General features: G+C 45.1%; 1 protein-coding gene across 1 annotated transcript in view; it reads left to right on the top strand.

Moving 5' to 3' along the window:
• The window catches only part of LOC309546508 (uncharacterized protein C11orf97 homolog), a 129,248-nt gene that overhangs the window by 87,901 nt on the left and 24,055 nt on the right, over positions 1-17,292 (top strand). Inside the window, exon 5 of the mRNA XM_082246248.1 lies at positions 2,486-2,530. Coding sequence (XP_082102374.1) covers positions 2,486-2,530 — 45 coding nt within the window. The remainder of the gene's footprint in view (positions 1-2,485; positions 2,531-17,292) is intronic.

The following is a 17,292-nucleotide window of genomic DNA, read 5'->3' as shown; positions in this document are numbered from 1 at the left end:
GTCATTTCTGTCTGCTGCCTCATTCCTCTGCTATCTGTATGAATTACTTCTGACAAGTTTTCCTGGCACCAAGAGGTAAAAAGGTGACGGGGAGAGATTACCAGCACACAGCCTGTGATTGACAGCTTCCTCTCTGTTCCTGTGTGCTGTGTGAAGGGGGGGGGGTGTCCTTTCCCTCCAATCAGCTCTCATAGTTCTCCTCACTAAGCTCTGCAGAGTGTAACTTCATCCCTCCGCCCCCTCAGACAAGCTTTGTTCATTTCTGGACTTTGAAAGGATGTAGAGAAAAGAAGACAGCAGATAAACATGTGCAACTTATGCAGAGTTGTATAAAGTACTCGAAACCCATACTTGAGTAAAAGTACAAGTGCTCAATCAAAAAGTGACTTGAGTAGAAGTGGAAGTGCTCGATCAAAAAGTGACTTGAGTAGAAGTACTAAAGTATTCAGCATTTTTTGTACTTAAGTATTGCAAGTAGTTTTTTTTCTAATTTTGCTACTCAAGTACTGAAAGTAAAAGTACCAGTAGTTTTGAAAAAAAAATTGCTACTCAAGTACTGAAAGTAAAAGTACAAGTACTGTGTTATGTAGTTATTAAAGAAAGAAGTCATAAGTTTGAACATCATATTGGTTTTTATTATTACAAATGCAGCTTTTATTTATACATACAGTAGCATTTATTTTCATATGCGCTGATAATACACATGTTTTGAGCTTCATGAAACCTGCCATCTACTGTTCTGGCAGTGGTCATTTTTATAATTGTAACGAGTAACTATGCAGCACAAAAAAAAATATTGGAGTAGAAGTATTGAAATCATCGAAAAAATGTAGTGAAGTAAAAGTGGAAGTAGGAGAAAAAAATTCTACTCTAGGAAAGTACAGATACCGCCTTTCTGTACTTAAGTACAGTAGTGAAGTAGTGAAGTAGTTCTACTTAGTTACTATACATCTCTGAACTTATGTAGGAGGATTTTTTTCCCCTCTGTGTATCACCTGAGGCTAAACACTTCACTGAGTATATGTAAAAAACCCTTACACACTGTTTTAAAGTATAACTAAAGGCACATTTTTTTTTTTTTTTTTTAGTTTTGGATAGCGTGCAGAGGGATTAGAATGATTGTCAGTTTTTATTGCTGTCTCTGCCCCTGTTTCATCATTCATCGTTTTCCTCTTTACCATTATCATTGAAAGTGAAAGTAAAAGAAAATTAAAAATTTTGGGTTGTCCCTAGAAAAGTAATAGAGGGGAAATCGTCCAATGGGGACATTACTTCTGATGACCTGGGGGTCTCTAAGGAATTCCCTTCTTTTGCAGGGATTTCATCTCACTTCCTGTTTGGCAATGGGAAAGGAAGTGAAGAGAAATCTCCACAATGGGACACAAATGGCAAAACAAGTCTGACAGGGCTTGTACAGAAAGCAAGGTCCATAAAGACATGGATGAGCCAGTTTGGGGTAAAAAAAACTTCACTGGCCTGCACTGAGTTCTGACCTCAACCCGACAGAGCACCTTTGAGAAAAATTAGAGCGGAGACTGCAAGCCAGGCCTTCTCTCCAACATCAGTGCCTGATCTCGCAAACGCTTCTGAAAGAATGGTCAAACATTCCCATAGACACACTCCTAAACCTTGTGGACAGCCTTCCCAGAAGAGTTGAAGCTGTTTTATAGCTGCAAAGGGTGGGCCAAATTAATACTGAACCCTGAAGACTGGGATGCCATTAAAGTTCATGTGTGTCTAAAGCAGGGGCCTTCAAACTATGGCCCTCCAGTTGTTAGGGAACTACAACTCCCATCATGCCTAGTCATGTCTGTGAATGTCAGAGTTTTACAATGCCTCATGGGATGTGTAGTCCGCAACAGCTGGAGGGACATAGTTTGAGGATCCCTGGTCTAAAGGTAGGTGTCCCAATACTTTTGGTAATCTAGTGTATGTTGTTGGGGGTTGGGGATTAAAGCAAACTTGGTCAGGATGGGCCAAAAGTTGATGCAGTAAAGTAAAGCCCCGTACACACGTACCGATGGTCGGCATACAAATGTTCCTCTTTTCTCCCCGGGATGTCGGTGTCTGCTGAAAAGTGCAAAGACAGCACAAGGACAGCACAAGAATTTTGTCCGCCGACTGCAGAAGTGATGTCATGTAATGGTTAACTTTCCCTGTGTTTTCTATTTTCTGAGCATGCCCAGTCTTGCAAATCTGCGGTCTGTCGGCCGAATTGTGTACTGACAGGCGAACAATCGTCCGTTCTGGTGTCGGCATACAAATATTTTCATGTTTGCAAGAAAGACTTTTGTCCGCGGATTGTGCGCAGACATCTGTCGGAGGCACCATACTAACACGCGTACAATCGGCAGATCCTTCGTCCACCGACGTTTGTATGCCGACGATCGGTACGTGTGTACGGGCCTTTAAGGTCAATGCCGTAAGCTCTAAAACTGAGCATTGCAGACGTATGGAAACTTAAATACACTTTTTTCTGTCTTAGGTCCACCAAGAGTTTCAAACAACATTAACAGCTTGCAGAAGGAAGGTAATTATTTGCTTGGAAATAATACACTGAATTGTAGAGGTTTGCAGGCTTCCAGCAGCATTAATCCTTTCTTCCATAGGGATCTGACAGCTGAGACATGTATGAGCTCTCAAACTGCAAAGCCATTTTCAAGTTACTAAAGTAAACCCATCACAAATCTATGCAATGCAAAGCAAAACTGATTAACTACTTTCCGCCCGCGCTATAGCCGAAAGACGACTACAGCGCGGACCTTAATTGCCGGGAGGGCATACATTGACATCCTCCTGTGCATGAGCGGCCTGCGCTCTCCCTGCGGAGCGCGCCCGGCTCGCTCTATGGTCAGCAAGTCCATGAAACTTGCCTGATCACAGATCAGAGTAAGGGCAGTCCTGCCCCCTTACCATGTCATCAGCTGTCAGCCAATGACAGCTGATCATGTGAAGTAAACAGCAGCCGGCGATGAGCTGTTTTTTTATTCTCACACTGTCAGCTGTTGTCAGGGGGACATCGGTCCCGAAGAGGAGAGGGCAAATTGTGCATACCAGTGCCCACAATTGCCTACCAGTGCCCACCAGCCCCACCTACCAGTGTCCACCAGTGCCATCTGCCAGTGCCCACTAGTGCCACCTACCAGTGCCACCTATCAGTGCTCACCAGTGCCACCTATCAGTGCCAACCAGTGCCCCATCATAAGTGTCATTTACCAGTGCCTATCATTGCCCATCAGTGCCACCCATCAGTGCCACCTATTAGTGCCTATCAGTGCCCATGTGTGCTGCCTATTAGTGCCCTTCAGCACCACCTACCAGTGCCCTTCAGTGTCATCCATCAGTGCCCATCGGTGCCACCCATCAGTGCCATCTATCAGTGCTGCCTTATCAGTGCCCCCTTATCAGTGTTAATCAGTGTAGCCTATCAGTGCCCACCAGCAGTGGCGTAGCGTGGGGGGTGCAGGGGGGGCCGGCCGCACTGGGCGCAACATCTGGGGGGGCGCATCCGCAGTGTCACTCTGTCTGTCTGACTCTGACATACACAGTTCACACACTGTCTGCGGCTGCCTCCATCTTTAGGCTGGGAGATGTCCAGTGCGCTATGGCTGAAAATGGTGGGTCGGGGCTGGACTGTGCCTCACCCGTCCATTGGTGTAGGGTGGGGTGGCGTTGCAAGCCAAGCCCCGCCTATGCCTCCTCTCCTCACTGCTCAGTCAGTTTAGCAGCGAGTGAGTCAGCAGCCTGGCTCTGTCACAGAGTGGGTTTTTTTTTTTATCACCTGATTAGAGCCAGAGGCTCTAATAGGCTTCAAAAAAGGGTGGACCCGGGGCGCAGAGCAGTGCACCCTGAGCCCACCAATTGTGTGACAATAGCGAATAAAAAATTTGCTATTGTCACACGGATCCTCCTCCTGATTGGCAAACGCATGCCATTGGCCGAGGAGGAGGTGGGAGGACTCGAGGAGACGTGGGAAACTGAGGAGAAGCCGCCGCTGCAGTTAAGTCTCTCTGCATTGAATGGGGCACGCTGGTCTCTCTGCATTGAAAGGGGGCACGCTGGTCACTCTGCATTGATGGGGGCACAATGATCTCTCTGCATTGAATGGGGGCATGCTGGTCATTCTGCATTGAAAGGGGGCACGCTGGTCTCTCTGCATTGAAAGGGGGCACGCTGGTCACTCTGCATTGATGGGGGCACGATGATCTGTCGGCATTGAAGGGGGGCACGCTGGTCATTCTGCATTGAAAGGGGGCACGCTGGTCATTCTGCATTGAAAGGGGGCACGCTGATCTCTCTGCATTGAAGGGGGGCACACTGGTCTCTCTGCATTGAAAGGGGGCAAGCTGGTCTCTCTGCATTGAAAGGGGGCACGCTGGTCACTCTGCATTGATAGGGGGCACACTATACCTTGATTACTGAAGGCCCCTTTCACACTTTTGTGACCTCAAAGCCGGGTTAGGGGGCGCAAATTACTTGCCTTGCCCCAGGTGCTGACAACCCACGCTACGCCACTGCCCACCAGTGCAGCCTATCAGTGCCCATCAGTTTAGCCTATAAGTGCCTATCAGGGCCCATCAGTGCCGTCTCATCAGCGCACATAAATGAAGGAGAAAAATTACCTGATTGCAAAATTTTATAACAAACTATAAAACTGTTTGTTTGTTGTTTTCAAAATTTTCGGTCTTTTTTTGTTTGTTCAGCAAAAAATAAAAACCCCAGCAGTGATTAAATACCACCAAAAGAAAGCTCTATTTGTTTGAAAAAAATGATAAAAATTTCATTTGGGTACAGTGTTGCATGACCGCGCAATTGTCATTCAAAAATTAGAATTGGCCTGGGCAGGAAGGGGGTTTAAGTGGAGGCAAGTGGTTAAAAAACACATAGACATGGAAACCCTACCTGGCTACATCTCACTAAAGTATTCTTTGCTAAAGCATTGTGTATCAAAATTACTTGCCATGTTTTTTTTTTTCCCTTAAAGTACTACTTTTACTTTTTTTGTGCTTTTTTTGAATCTTATAAGCAAGATAAAAAATGTACTTCCTGAAACAATGTACTGAGTGTAATTACCGAGTTCAGAAGTAGTTCTAAGGTAACTGTCAGCAGAAAGAAACATTCAACTTTCAGCCTGTGGAGAATCCATAATTTGGCCTAAAATAACCAGGCACAAAAATAGGGGTCTGACAAGTGTGCCTTCTACTGTTTTGAGAGGAGACAAAACGTCTTCATTTGCCTACTTTTGTTTTACAGATTGTAAGAAAAAAAATATTTGAACAAGAATTGAGCTTCTTTTGTTACCTTGCACTTCAGTCAAGATCCCCTTGTTCAGCGCAGTAATAATTTTGGCAGCAGATTACAATTTAGTTTTAGTCATAGTCTTTTGACTAAACTGACATTTTAGTTTTAGTCCTATTGTAGTCTTTTGGCTAAAACGCTATTTTAGTTTTAGTCATATTTTAGTCATCTGAATTGTTAAGGTTTTAGTCGTATTTTAGTCAACTAAAATCTCCAGTACATTTTAGTCAACTGAAAATCGAATGGGTTTAGGTAAACTGTAATGCATTATTTAAACATGTCTCTAGAATTTCCAACAAATTATTTACTCCTGGAGTAAAAATCTAATAATATGTTATTATTTACGGTATTAAGGTTTAAACACGCACTACAGACACAGATTAAGCCCCCGTTCACACTGGGGCGACCTGTGAGGCGACCTGATCGCCTCTCAGGTCGCCGCAGGTCGCCTCCCATAGGGAAGCTGCGGACCCGTTCTGATAGGAGCGACACAAGTCGCTCCGACTCAGAAAAAGGGTCCGGAGCTTCTTTGGGGCGACCAGGAGGCGACCGCCATAGACTTCAATGTTATGAAGTCCGTGGCGGCCGCTCCGAGGTCGCGGCGCGCTGCTCGCACCGCGACCTCGGAGGTCGCGGTGCGAAGTAGCGTCGCCCCAGTGTGAACGGGGGCTTAGCCATTGTGATATAGAACTTCTTTATAAATAAAATCAAGTTTTATAAACAAACAAAAATATTGCTTTTTGACATACAGAAGCTTAAAATACAAAAAAACACAAAAACTGTAAACTCTGTTGGCTGTAATGTCACTGCACATATTACCTGAATGTATTACCAACATTAAATATTAAGAAAAAATATAAGAAAAACCTTTTTCTTAATTTTTTCTCTTTCAGCAGCTTAGTAGATGCCCCTTACATATGCTTATTCGGGAGTGCAATACATGTTTAACCACTTCCCGCCCGCCCGCCCTATTGGCGGGAAGGTGGTTGCGTTATCCTGACCGGACGTCATATGACAGCGGGAGGATAATGCGCTCTGCGGCCCCCCCCGGGGGGGGCGTGCAGAGCGGCGATCGGAGATGCGGCGTGTCACTCTGACACACCGCATCTCTGATCTCGGTAAAGAGCCTACTGATGTAGGCTCTTTACCATGTGCAGAGTTGTATAAAGTACTCGAAACCCATACTTGAGTAAAAGTACAAGTTCTCTATCAAAAAGTGACTTGAGTAGAAGTGGAAGTGCTCTATCAAAAAGTGACTTGAGTAGAAGTACTAAAGTATTCAACATTTTTTGAACTTAAGTATTGCAAGTAGTTTTTTTTAAAATTTTGCTACTCAAGTACTGAAAGTAAAAGTACAAGTACTGTGCTATGTAGTTATTAAAGAAAGAAGTCAAAAGTTTGAACATCATATTGTCTTTTATTATTTCAAATGCAGCTTTTATTTATGCATACAGTAGCATTTATTTTCGTATGCGCTGATAATACACATGTTTTGAGCTTCATGAAATCTGCCATCTACTGTTCTGGCAGTGGTCATTTTTATAATAGTAACGAGTAACTATGCAGAACAAAAAAAAATATCAGAGTAGAAGTATTGAAATCATTGAAAAAATGTAGTGAAGTAAAAGTGGAAGTAGGAGAAAAAAATTCTACTCTAGGAAAGTACAGATACCGCCTTTCGGTACTTAAGTACAGTAGTGAAGTAGTTCTACTTAGTTACTATACATCTCTGACCATGTGACCAGCTGTGTCCAATCACAGCTGGTCACATAGTACACAGGAAGAGCCGTTGATCGGCTTACCTTAGTTCGTGCCTGACAGGCACGAGTAGAGGAGAGCCGATCTGCGGCTCTCCTGACAGGGGGGGGGTCTGCACTGGTAATCAGAGCATTGATAACCAGTGCAGACGCTTGGGGGGGGGGTGCCACTAGAAACTAGAACCACCAGGGATGCCCACCATGGCCACCAGGGATGGCAATCAGGCCGCCAGTGCCCTCCTCATCAGTGCCTGTCAGTGCAGGCTCATCAGTGCTCATCAGTGCAGGAAAAAACGTATCTATTTACAAAATGTTATAACATAAACAAAAAAACTTTTTTTTTTTTTTCAAACTTTTCGATCTTTTTTTATTTGTTTAGCAAAAAAGAAAAAACCTTGCGGTGATCAAATACAACCAAAAGAAAGATCTATTTGTGGGAAAAAAATGAAATAAATTTGGTGTAGGTACAGTGTTGCATGACCGTGCAATTGTCATTCAAAATGCAACAGCGCTAAAAGCTGAAAATTGGCCTGGGCAGGAAGGGGGTGAAAGTGCCCAGTATTGAAGTGGTTAAACTTTAATGTGCCATTATTACAGGCTCTGGATGGAATTGTATTGACGGTTTAGAAATGGCCAGCAGAGGAGTGTTAATTTTGATGTCAATTTTCGATTTAGTTTTAATCATAGTCTTTTGACTAAAATGACATTTTCGTTTTAGTCGTATTTCAGTCATATGAATTATTTTAGTTTTAGTTGTAGTTTAGTCAAATAAAATAGTATTAATTTGGTAGATGAAAATATTTTAGTCGACAAAATTAACACTTGATCAGCATGACCTCCATTCCTTATCTGGTAATGCTGCATGAAAGGGCAAAAAAGAATCTGTGTGTGTTAATAATATACTCACCTTTCTTAAAGATTTGGTGAGAAGGAGGGTGACATCACACACATACAGACACATGTACACACACATACAGACACATGTACACCCACACACACATACAGACAGACACATGTAGCCTGGGACCAGATGCGGCCTCCCCCCTGTGGCGGAATCCTCGGTTTCCTCATCTTTCCTCGATACCTGACCCTATCATCTGTGCGTCGAGGGGGGGTCAAGACGCTGGGTGATGTTACGTCCGGCGGGGAACTGTGCCCCTTTGATGCCCTGAAAGTTTAATCCACTTTAAATTCCTGCACAGGATCTACTACACGCCCGCACGGCTGGCTTGCATTTTCCCAGGATCTTCCGCTGAGTGCTGGCGCGGTTTGCATTCCCCTGCAGATTTTGGGCACATCTTCTGGCGCTGCCCGATGGTTCAGGACTTCTGGACTGCTGTGCTGGCCTGTATTGAGGTGTATTGAGTGGCGAAGGTGTCGGTTCCTAGATCTATGGATGTTTGCCTGCTGGGGTTAGTTGATGGGGTGGTGCCCGCTAGGGCCATTTGCATCGTTATTGAGCTTGCTGCTCTTTTATGCCCGTAAGGCCCTGCTCCTGCCTGTTGTCAGCTGATTTTCTGTTTTTGTGTTCTATGTTGTGTTATGTCTTTTTCTTGTTTAAAATCAATAAACAGAGATTTACAAAAAAAAAAAAAAAAAAAGACAGACAGTGCCCTGATTACAGCAAAGTAAATTAAATGCACAAGAATCACATCAAAAACATGGCAAATCAGTTAACCCAATCAGTGCCAATCAGTGCACCCAATCAGTGCCAATCAGTGCCCATTATTGATGCCAGTCAGTTCTTGCTCATCTGTGCTGCCCAACAGTGTCCACCAGTGCCACCCATCTGTGCCCACCAGTGCCGCCCATCAGTGCCCACCAGTGCTGCCCATCAGTGCCCACCAGTGCCGCCCGTCAGTGCCCATCAGTGCTGCCAGTCAGTGCCCATCAGTGCTGCCTATTAGTGCCACCTATCAGTACCCATCAGTGTGGCATATTAGTGCCACCTCATCAGTGCTACCTAATCAGTGCCCTTCAGTGCCACCCCATCAGTGCCCATAAGTGCCACCTCATCAGTACCCATAAGTGACACTTCATCAGTGCCCATTAGTGCAGCCCATAAGTGCCACCTCATCAGTGCCCATAAGCAGTGTTGGTCATCTTACTTTAAAAAAGTAATTAGTTACAGTTACAAATTACTTCTCCCAAAAAGTAATTGAGTTACTGACTCAGTTACCACATGAAAAAGTAATTAGTTACTCAGAAAAGTAACTGCGACTTTTTTTACTATTCTATAATGCAATTACGTTCTATGAGATCTTTAATAGTTGTGGCGGTGTGGCACACTGTGGGGGTCTGAGTCCTGAGTCCTCCTGACTTGGAGTAACTATTTTGTTTTGTTTTTTGGTACCTGCTGCCTGGAGTGGCTGGCTGTTGGTGGTGTGGCACACGAGTGGTGGCAGTGTGGCACACTGGTGGTGGTGTGGCACACTGGTGGTGGTGGCGGTGTGAAACACTGGTGGTGGTGGCGGTGTGGCACACTGGTGGTGGCGGTGTGGCACAATGGTGGTGGCGGTATGAAACACTGGTGGTGGTGGCGGTGTGGCACACTGGTGGTGGTGGCGGTGTGGCACACTGGTGGTGGTGGTGGTGTGGCACACTGGTGGTGGCGGTGTGGCACACTGGTGGTGGCGGTATGAAACACTGGTGGTAACGGCGGTGTGGCACACTGGTGGTGGCGGCGGTGTGGCACACTGGTGATGGTGGCGGTGTGGCACACTAGTGGTGGTGGCGGTGTGGCACACTGGTGGTGGCGGTGTGGGTCTGAGTCCTGACTGACTGTGAGGTTTTTTTTTTTGGTACCTGCAGTGCTGGACTGGCTGCTGGAGGTGGTGTGGCCTGGCAGGCACTGGCACACTGTCCGGGTCCATCTGGCTCCGTCCTCCTCCTGGGGCTGGCGCGCTGTGCTCTCTGCCTCTCGAGCCCGATATACCTTGATATGATTAACCCATTATGAGATGATGGCTGCAGAGGGGCGGAGAAGATGGCTGCGGAGGCGGAGATGACGGGGAGATGCAATGCTCTGGCAGAACCTGCCTGGCTACATATCCATGGAGGGTCCTGCAAACTATGGAGATGACTACAGCGGGCGGAGGCAGATCGTTTTTCATGCTATGGAGCTGCGGTGTGGAGTACGGGGAGATGCACTGCTCTGGGGGGGGGCTAGTGGCTACATATCCATGCAGGGTCCTGCAAACGTCAGGAGTTGGGGGTTGCCATCCACCATCCAGCAACTAACTCCCATCCCACTACTAAACAGGCCCAATGCACACTCATCTGCAGCCCCAACTCCTGACGTTTGCAGGACCCTGCATGGATATGTAGCCACTAGCCCCCCCCCCCCCCCCCCCAGAGCAGTGCATCTCCCCGTACTCTATACCGCAGCTCCATAGCATGAAAAACGATCTGCCTCCGCCCGCTGTAGTCATCTCCATAGTTTGCAGAACCCTCCATGGATATGTAGCCAGGCAGGTTCTGCCAGAGCATTGCATCTCCCCGTCATCTCCGCTTCCACAGCCATCATCTCCGCCCCTCTGCAGCCATCATCATCTGCCGAGTGTCTCCTTCCTTGGCTGAGTCTCCTCCTCTTCTACTTCCTGTACCGCAGACAGCGGTCATAGAGGAGAGGGGGAATTACAATTACATCTACTGCCATCTGGTGGCAGTAGATGTAATTGCAGTAACGCAGCCGAAAGTAACGGCAGCGGCGTTACAGGAAGAGAATGAGTAATCTGATAGATTACTCGTTACCCTCAAAAGTAACTGCGTTAAGTAACGCCGTTTACTTTAACGCAGTTACTTCCATCACTGCCCATAAGTGCCATCTCATCAGTGCCTCCTCATCAGTGCACATCAGTGTAGGAGAAAAATTACTGTTATAGATGGAGGCGGTGACCACTTTATGCATTATATACAAAATTTACTGACAGAAACTAAAAAAAAATGTCAATTTTCTTTTTTTTTTAGTAAAAAATAAAAAACCCAGTGGTGATTAAAAACCCCCAAAAGAAAGCTCTATTTGTGTGAAAAAAATGTAAAAATTTTCATTTGGGTACAGCATTGCATGACCGCGCAATTGTCATTCAAAATGTGACAGCGCTGAAAGCGGAAAATTGGCCTGGGCAGGAAGGGGGTGAAAGTGGCCAGTATTGAAGTGGTTAAACACTTAAAAGAAAACATTAAACAGATTTTTAGGTGCAGTGTATGTCTTTGGGTCACCTTCTTGCCATGCCCAAAAATAAGGATAGGATGGAACATCTTTTGGTCCTGAGCAAGTGGGCCTTACCCAGAGTTATGCTTTAGGCTCCATTCACACCTGGGCGTTTTTGTTTCAGGCGTTTTTTCAGGCGTTTTATGGGCGTTTTTATAGTCGTTTTACAGGCGTTTTTTGTGCAGGCATTTTTAGATTGACTAGAGACCAATGGAAAACGCCTGTAATCTGCCCAAAAAGAAGCTCATGTACTTTTTTAAGCGTTGGGCGTTTTTCTTCAGGCGTTAAAACGCTCAGATGTGAACAGGGGCCATTTAAATGAATGGGGTTTTACTTGTTGGGCGTTTTGGAAACGTTTCTTTTGAGCGTTTTTGGAGCTGAAAACGCCCAGGTGTGAATGGAGCCTTAGAGACTCTATTTTGTATTTTATATACACATAGAGTTCCCCTTTAAAATTGTCTAGAACACATTCTCATGGAAACATAGAGATAACATTTAATATCCAGGTATATACCCAGCGCTGACCTCGTTTACTAGGAATAAAGTTGTATTCTGTCTCAGCCAACTGAAACCTGATCTAACCTTATCTCTTAACATATACAAAAGCCTTTGTAAGTTACTGAATAGACAAGAGAACTTTCTCGCAGCTACTCAGTGCATGTGTGTTCTCTTCCGGTGTACACAGTTTGGGCATCTGCTTATTTTTTATACAACAGTCATGTTGTATAAACCTGTCTGTTGTATAAACTGTAAACCTACTTTACCGGGTTCCTAGGTTATAGGACTGGCTGCACAGACTTAAGCCCCGTACACACACGCAGATCGTCGTCATACAAATGTTCGTCTTTTCTCCCCGGGATGTCGGTGTCTGTTGAAAAGTGCAAAGACAGCACAAGGACAGCACAAGAATTTTGTCCGCAGACTTCAGCTGACTGCAGAAGTGATGTCATGTAATGGTTAACTTTCCCTGTGTTTTTTATTTTCTGAGCATGCCCAGTCTTGCAAATCTGCGGTCTGTCGGCTGATTTCTGTACTGACAGGCAAACAATTGTCCGTTCTGGTGTCTCCAGACAAAAATTTTCATGTTTGCAAGAAAGACTCTTGTCCGCAGATTGTGTGCAGACATCTGTCGGAGGCACCATACTAACACGCGTACAATCGGCAGATCTTTCGTCCGCCGACGTTTGTATGACGACGATCTGCGTGTGTGTACGGGCCTTAAGCCATGGCTTTCCCTTGCCATGGTTTTCTTATACTGAATATCTGGGCAAAAAATAAAAAATAACATATTTAGTACATCTCTACAAGCACATTTTCCCATGTTTTATCTCTTTAAAATGTTAAAACACTGAACGATCTGCAAAAAATCTAGTTTGTTCCTGATTTCCCCATTGAGCTAAGAACATAGTGGCTTTGCTGCACTGTAATTTCAGCAAATGTCAGTCTTGCTTGCTTCACTACAGTACTCTGCCTGTCTTGCACCCCTCTCTGTCCCTCTACACAGGCAATAGCGATTTATTTCCCAGCAAAACGATGCTGCTACCCCGACTATATATCTATAAATATTCAGAGCTGTCCATCCTGCGAAACTGCATGCACATTCGTATGTTCTGTGCAGATGCTGGCAAAATTGAAAGTTACTAGATTATTTTTCTCTCTAGGTTGGATGTTCTTCAATCCTAAAAACAGTATGAATCAGGAAAATACTGCAATATGACCAATAGATGGAGTTGATGATCAAAGTGAATACAGTAAGCATTAATTTACTATGATCATCAGCTCCTTTTAGTGGTGAAAAATGTATTATTTTCATGATTCACACTATTCTTATGAATGAAGAACATCTGAGATGAAGAGAAAATAGTCTAGTATTATTTAAAGGGTAACTCCATTTTCGTGAGGAAAAAAAAATCAGCAAATAAAGAAAAAATAATATATTGTATACAATTGCGACACAAATTATATTGTGATTGAATGTTATTAAAAATTACCTTTCCTTCTCAATCTGCAGCTGTTGTAATGTTCTGAAAATGCAATGCAATATGGCTGGCTGGAGGTGTTCTGTACACAGAATGTATACTGACCACACCCCAGAAACATAATTTCCTGCTTGTGTGATTGGCTCACCGATTTTCCCAGAAGTCTGCCTAAGATACAAGTCAGATTTCTGGCATCCCCTGCAACAAAAATGTAATTTATGGTGAGATACTCCCAATAGATGGGAGTAGGTGGGAGGGATGCAGGCCAAGCAGCTTTCCTCATTAGAGCCCTGCAGCTGCCACAGCTGATAGAAAATTATGATACCACCCCCATTTAACCCTCTCGGCACAGAGGAACAAACAATGATTTTTTCAGAATAATAAAAGGTAGGAATCTGCAACAATGTTTGTTAAAATCCTTGTCATGTACACAGATCACCCAGAGGGGAATGTTTTTTTTTTTCTCAACAAAAGTGGAGTAACACTTTAATTTTGCTGGCATTCCCACAGAATTAACATGCAGTTTTGCAGGACTAATAGGTCTGCAAATATTTGATAAATACACCCCTATGGATAGGGAAAGGGCTCTTGGACTATGTAGTTCTTGGGGTGAGGGGGATGTGCCTACATATATAGAAGCTCCCAGTTGCTTGCCCTATAAGAATTTTACAAGCCTGGTGATGATGCCACATGGAGTAATAAAGGCTGCTTCTCCCTACAGAAACAAACTAAAAGAAACAAAATGATGCAGAGACATGCTATAGAGGGGGATAGAAAAGTTTGGGGTTATATTTGGGTAATGGCGCGACTATGTATGGATTCGCACATTAGTGACCAATGAAAAGAAATTATTAATAATCGTGGCGGCTATATCAAAACATGTGAAATCACTACACATACAAATAGTAAATAAATAAGTAAGGGGATACAGCGCCACTGATCCCAATATAGTGCAAGTAGCAACCGAATATGTGCAAAATGTGCAAATGAGTGCCCACTGCCCAATATGTTATTGCAATCCAAATACAAATGATTACTAAATAAATATAAAGTGCTCGCATCAATAATTGATGTATATTTTACATAAACGCATCAAAAGTGTGCAAATTAGCAAAAAAAAACATAATATATATTGTGATATAAATAAAATAGATAAAAGTCCATACAAAGGAGAAAATAAACTGCTCAGTGCTTATCCAGTGGATGAAACATGGATAGTGTATCGACACTATTACTGAATCACGCAAGATTATACTAGTTATTGAGATCAGCACTTTATACTTGTTAATTCAGTATATATGCTTTTTTGCTAATTTGCACATTTTTGATGCGTTTATGTAAGCTATACATCAATTATTATATAATCATTTGTATTTGGATTGCAATAACATATTGGGCACTCATTTGCACATTTTGCACATATTCTGTTGCTACTTGCACTCAGTGGCGGCTGGTGCGTTGGGGGCGCAGGGGCGCCGCCCCCCCCCCCATCCATGCATCCGGCCCCCTAATCTACATGCGGGGCACCGGACACATGGAGTTCAATGGGGTTTTTTTTTTTTAATCACCTGATTAGAGCCAGAGGCTCTAATAGGCTTCAGAAAAGGGTGGACTTGGGGCGCAGAGCAGTGCGCCCCGAGCCCACCCATTGTGTGACAATAGCGAATGAAAATTTGCTATTGTCACACGGATCCTCCTCCTGGCCAATCAGAAAGCAGGTCCCATTGGCCGAGGAGGAGGCGGGTGGACTCGAGGAGACGCGGGGAACTGAGGAGAAGCCGGCGCTGCAGGTAAGTCTCTCTGCAATGAAAGGGGGCACACTGGTCTCTCTGCATTGAAAGGGGGCACGCTGGTCTCTCTGTATTGAAAGGGGGCACTCTGGTCACTCTGCATTGAAAGGGAGCACGCTGGTCACTCTGCATTGAATGGGGGCACGCTGGTCTCTCTGCATTGAATGGGGGCACGCTGGTCTCTCTGCATTGAATGGGGGCACGCTGGTCACTCTGCATTGAAAGGGGGAACGCTGGTCACTCTGCATTGAAAGGGGGAACGCTGGTTACTCTGCATTGAATGGGGGCTCGCTGGTCTCTTTGCATTGAATGGGGGCACACTGGTCACTCTGCATTGAAAGGGGGCACACTAGTCACTCTGCATTGAAATGGGCACGCTGGTCACTCTGCATTAAATGGGGGCACGCTGGTCTCTCTGCATTGAAAGGGGGCACGCTGGTCTCTCTGCATTGAATGGGGGCACGCTGGTCACTCTGCATTGAAAGGGGGAACGCTGGTCACTCTGCATTGAAAGGGGGAACGCTGGTCACTCTGCATTGAAAGGGGGAACGCTGGTCACTCTGCATTGAATGGGGGCACGCTGGTCTCTCTGCATTGAATGGGGGCACACTGGTCACTCTGCATTGAAAGGGGGCACACTGGTCACTCTGCATTGAAAGGGAGGACGCTGGTCACTCTGCATTGAATGGGGCCACGCTGGTCTCTCTACATTGAATGGGGGCACGCTGGTCACTCTGCATTGAAAGGGGGAACGCTGGTCACTCTGCATTGAAAGGGGGCACACTGGTCACTCTGCATTGAAAGGGGGAACGCTGTTCACTCTGCATTGCATGGGGCCACGCTGGTCTCTCTGCATTGAATGGGGGCACACTGGTCACTCTACATTGAAACTGGGCATGCTGGTCACTCTGCATTGAATGGGGGCACGCTGGTCTCTCTGCATTGAAAGGGGGCACGCTGGTCTCTCTGCAATGAAAGGGGGCACGCTGGTCACTCTGCATTGAAAGGGGGCACACTATAGCTTGATTACTGAAGGCCCCTTTCACACTTTTGTGACCTCAAAGTCACACAATTTTTTACAGCGTTTTTTGCCGCAAAGCAATGCCTATTACATTTTTCTGTTTGTGCCCCCCCCCCCCCCAAAAAAATTTTGAGCACCAGCCGCCACTGCTTGCACTTTATTGGGATCAGTGGCGCTGTATCCCCTTACTTATATTTGGTTAATGCCTGGAAATACCCTTTAAATAAGGCCAGTGCATTTGCAGTCACTCTCAGACAATACAGGTATATAAAAGATATGACACTCAGCACTTTTTTTTTCTGCAACTCACCGATTTTTTTAAGAGATAGCGAGACCTCAGTCTCACCCGAAAGTTTAAGCTTATAAACTCTGTGTCATCACATTTTGCTGAACTGGCAGCGGAGCGCTGATCTCTCTCTCTCCGTGGCTGCAAGTGTTCTTCAGTTACACTGAGACTTAGAGTTATTGATGCGGAGGGACCAGGGGGGTCTCAGCCTGACAATTTCATCAGGTAGAGTACAGCTCTGAGCCCGTAGAAGCACATCTGTGCATTTAAATAATTAGCTTGCCATACCATCTACTTGCATACTGATGAGATGACCACTATTTCCCTCTGCTCCTTGGACGGCTGCAAAAACTCATTTTCATTTATATCTCAACACAGGGCACTTTAAGATCTTAACGGGCTCAGGGCAAACATTGCGATGGTCAGCACTTTCTTCAGCTCCCAACACCTTTGTAATATAAGATTTAATCTATATTTTATTACGTTTCAAACATGTACCAAGAGAGGGTACTTACATTATAGATTTTTTTTTTCAAATGAACTATCACAGCTCTATTAGGACTCATAAACGTCTTAGTATTAAAGCGGTACTTCAGGCAGAGATAAAAAATAAAGTCTGGTAATAATTATGCTGCCAGTATTTGCTGCGCCCTATTCTTCTTTCTTGCAGCAAAGTAGTTCTCTAGTGGGCAGCATGTGTCTGTTTTCCATTTGGCCAGTAACACCAAGGGGTTTATTTCAGTGGTGCATGATAATTTGGGGGGGCAGCAGAACCATCACCCCCCCTGCGGGCCGCCCGGCAAATCCACCACCCCCCCCCCCCCCGGGATGGACAGATGGAGGGCTGGCCAACCAGACAGCCAGCATCCTTATCTCCTCCTTCCCCAAGTGGCTGTGAGTCTCCTCCGGCCGTGCGTCTCCTCCGGCCGTGCGTCTCCTCCCTCTTCC

Source organism: Pelophylax lessonae, assembly GCF_965119305.1.
Source record: "Pelophylax lessonae genome assembly, chromosome: 2".
Taxonomy (NCBI): Eukaryota; Metazoa; Chordata; class Amphibia; order Anura; family Ranidae; genus Pelophylax; species Pelophylax lessonae.
This window is presented reverse-complemented; position numbering and strand designations above follow the sequence as displayed.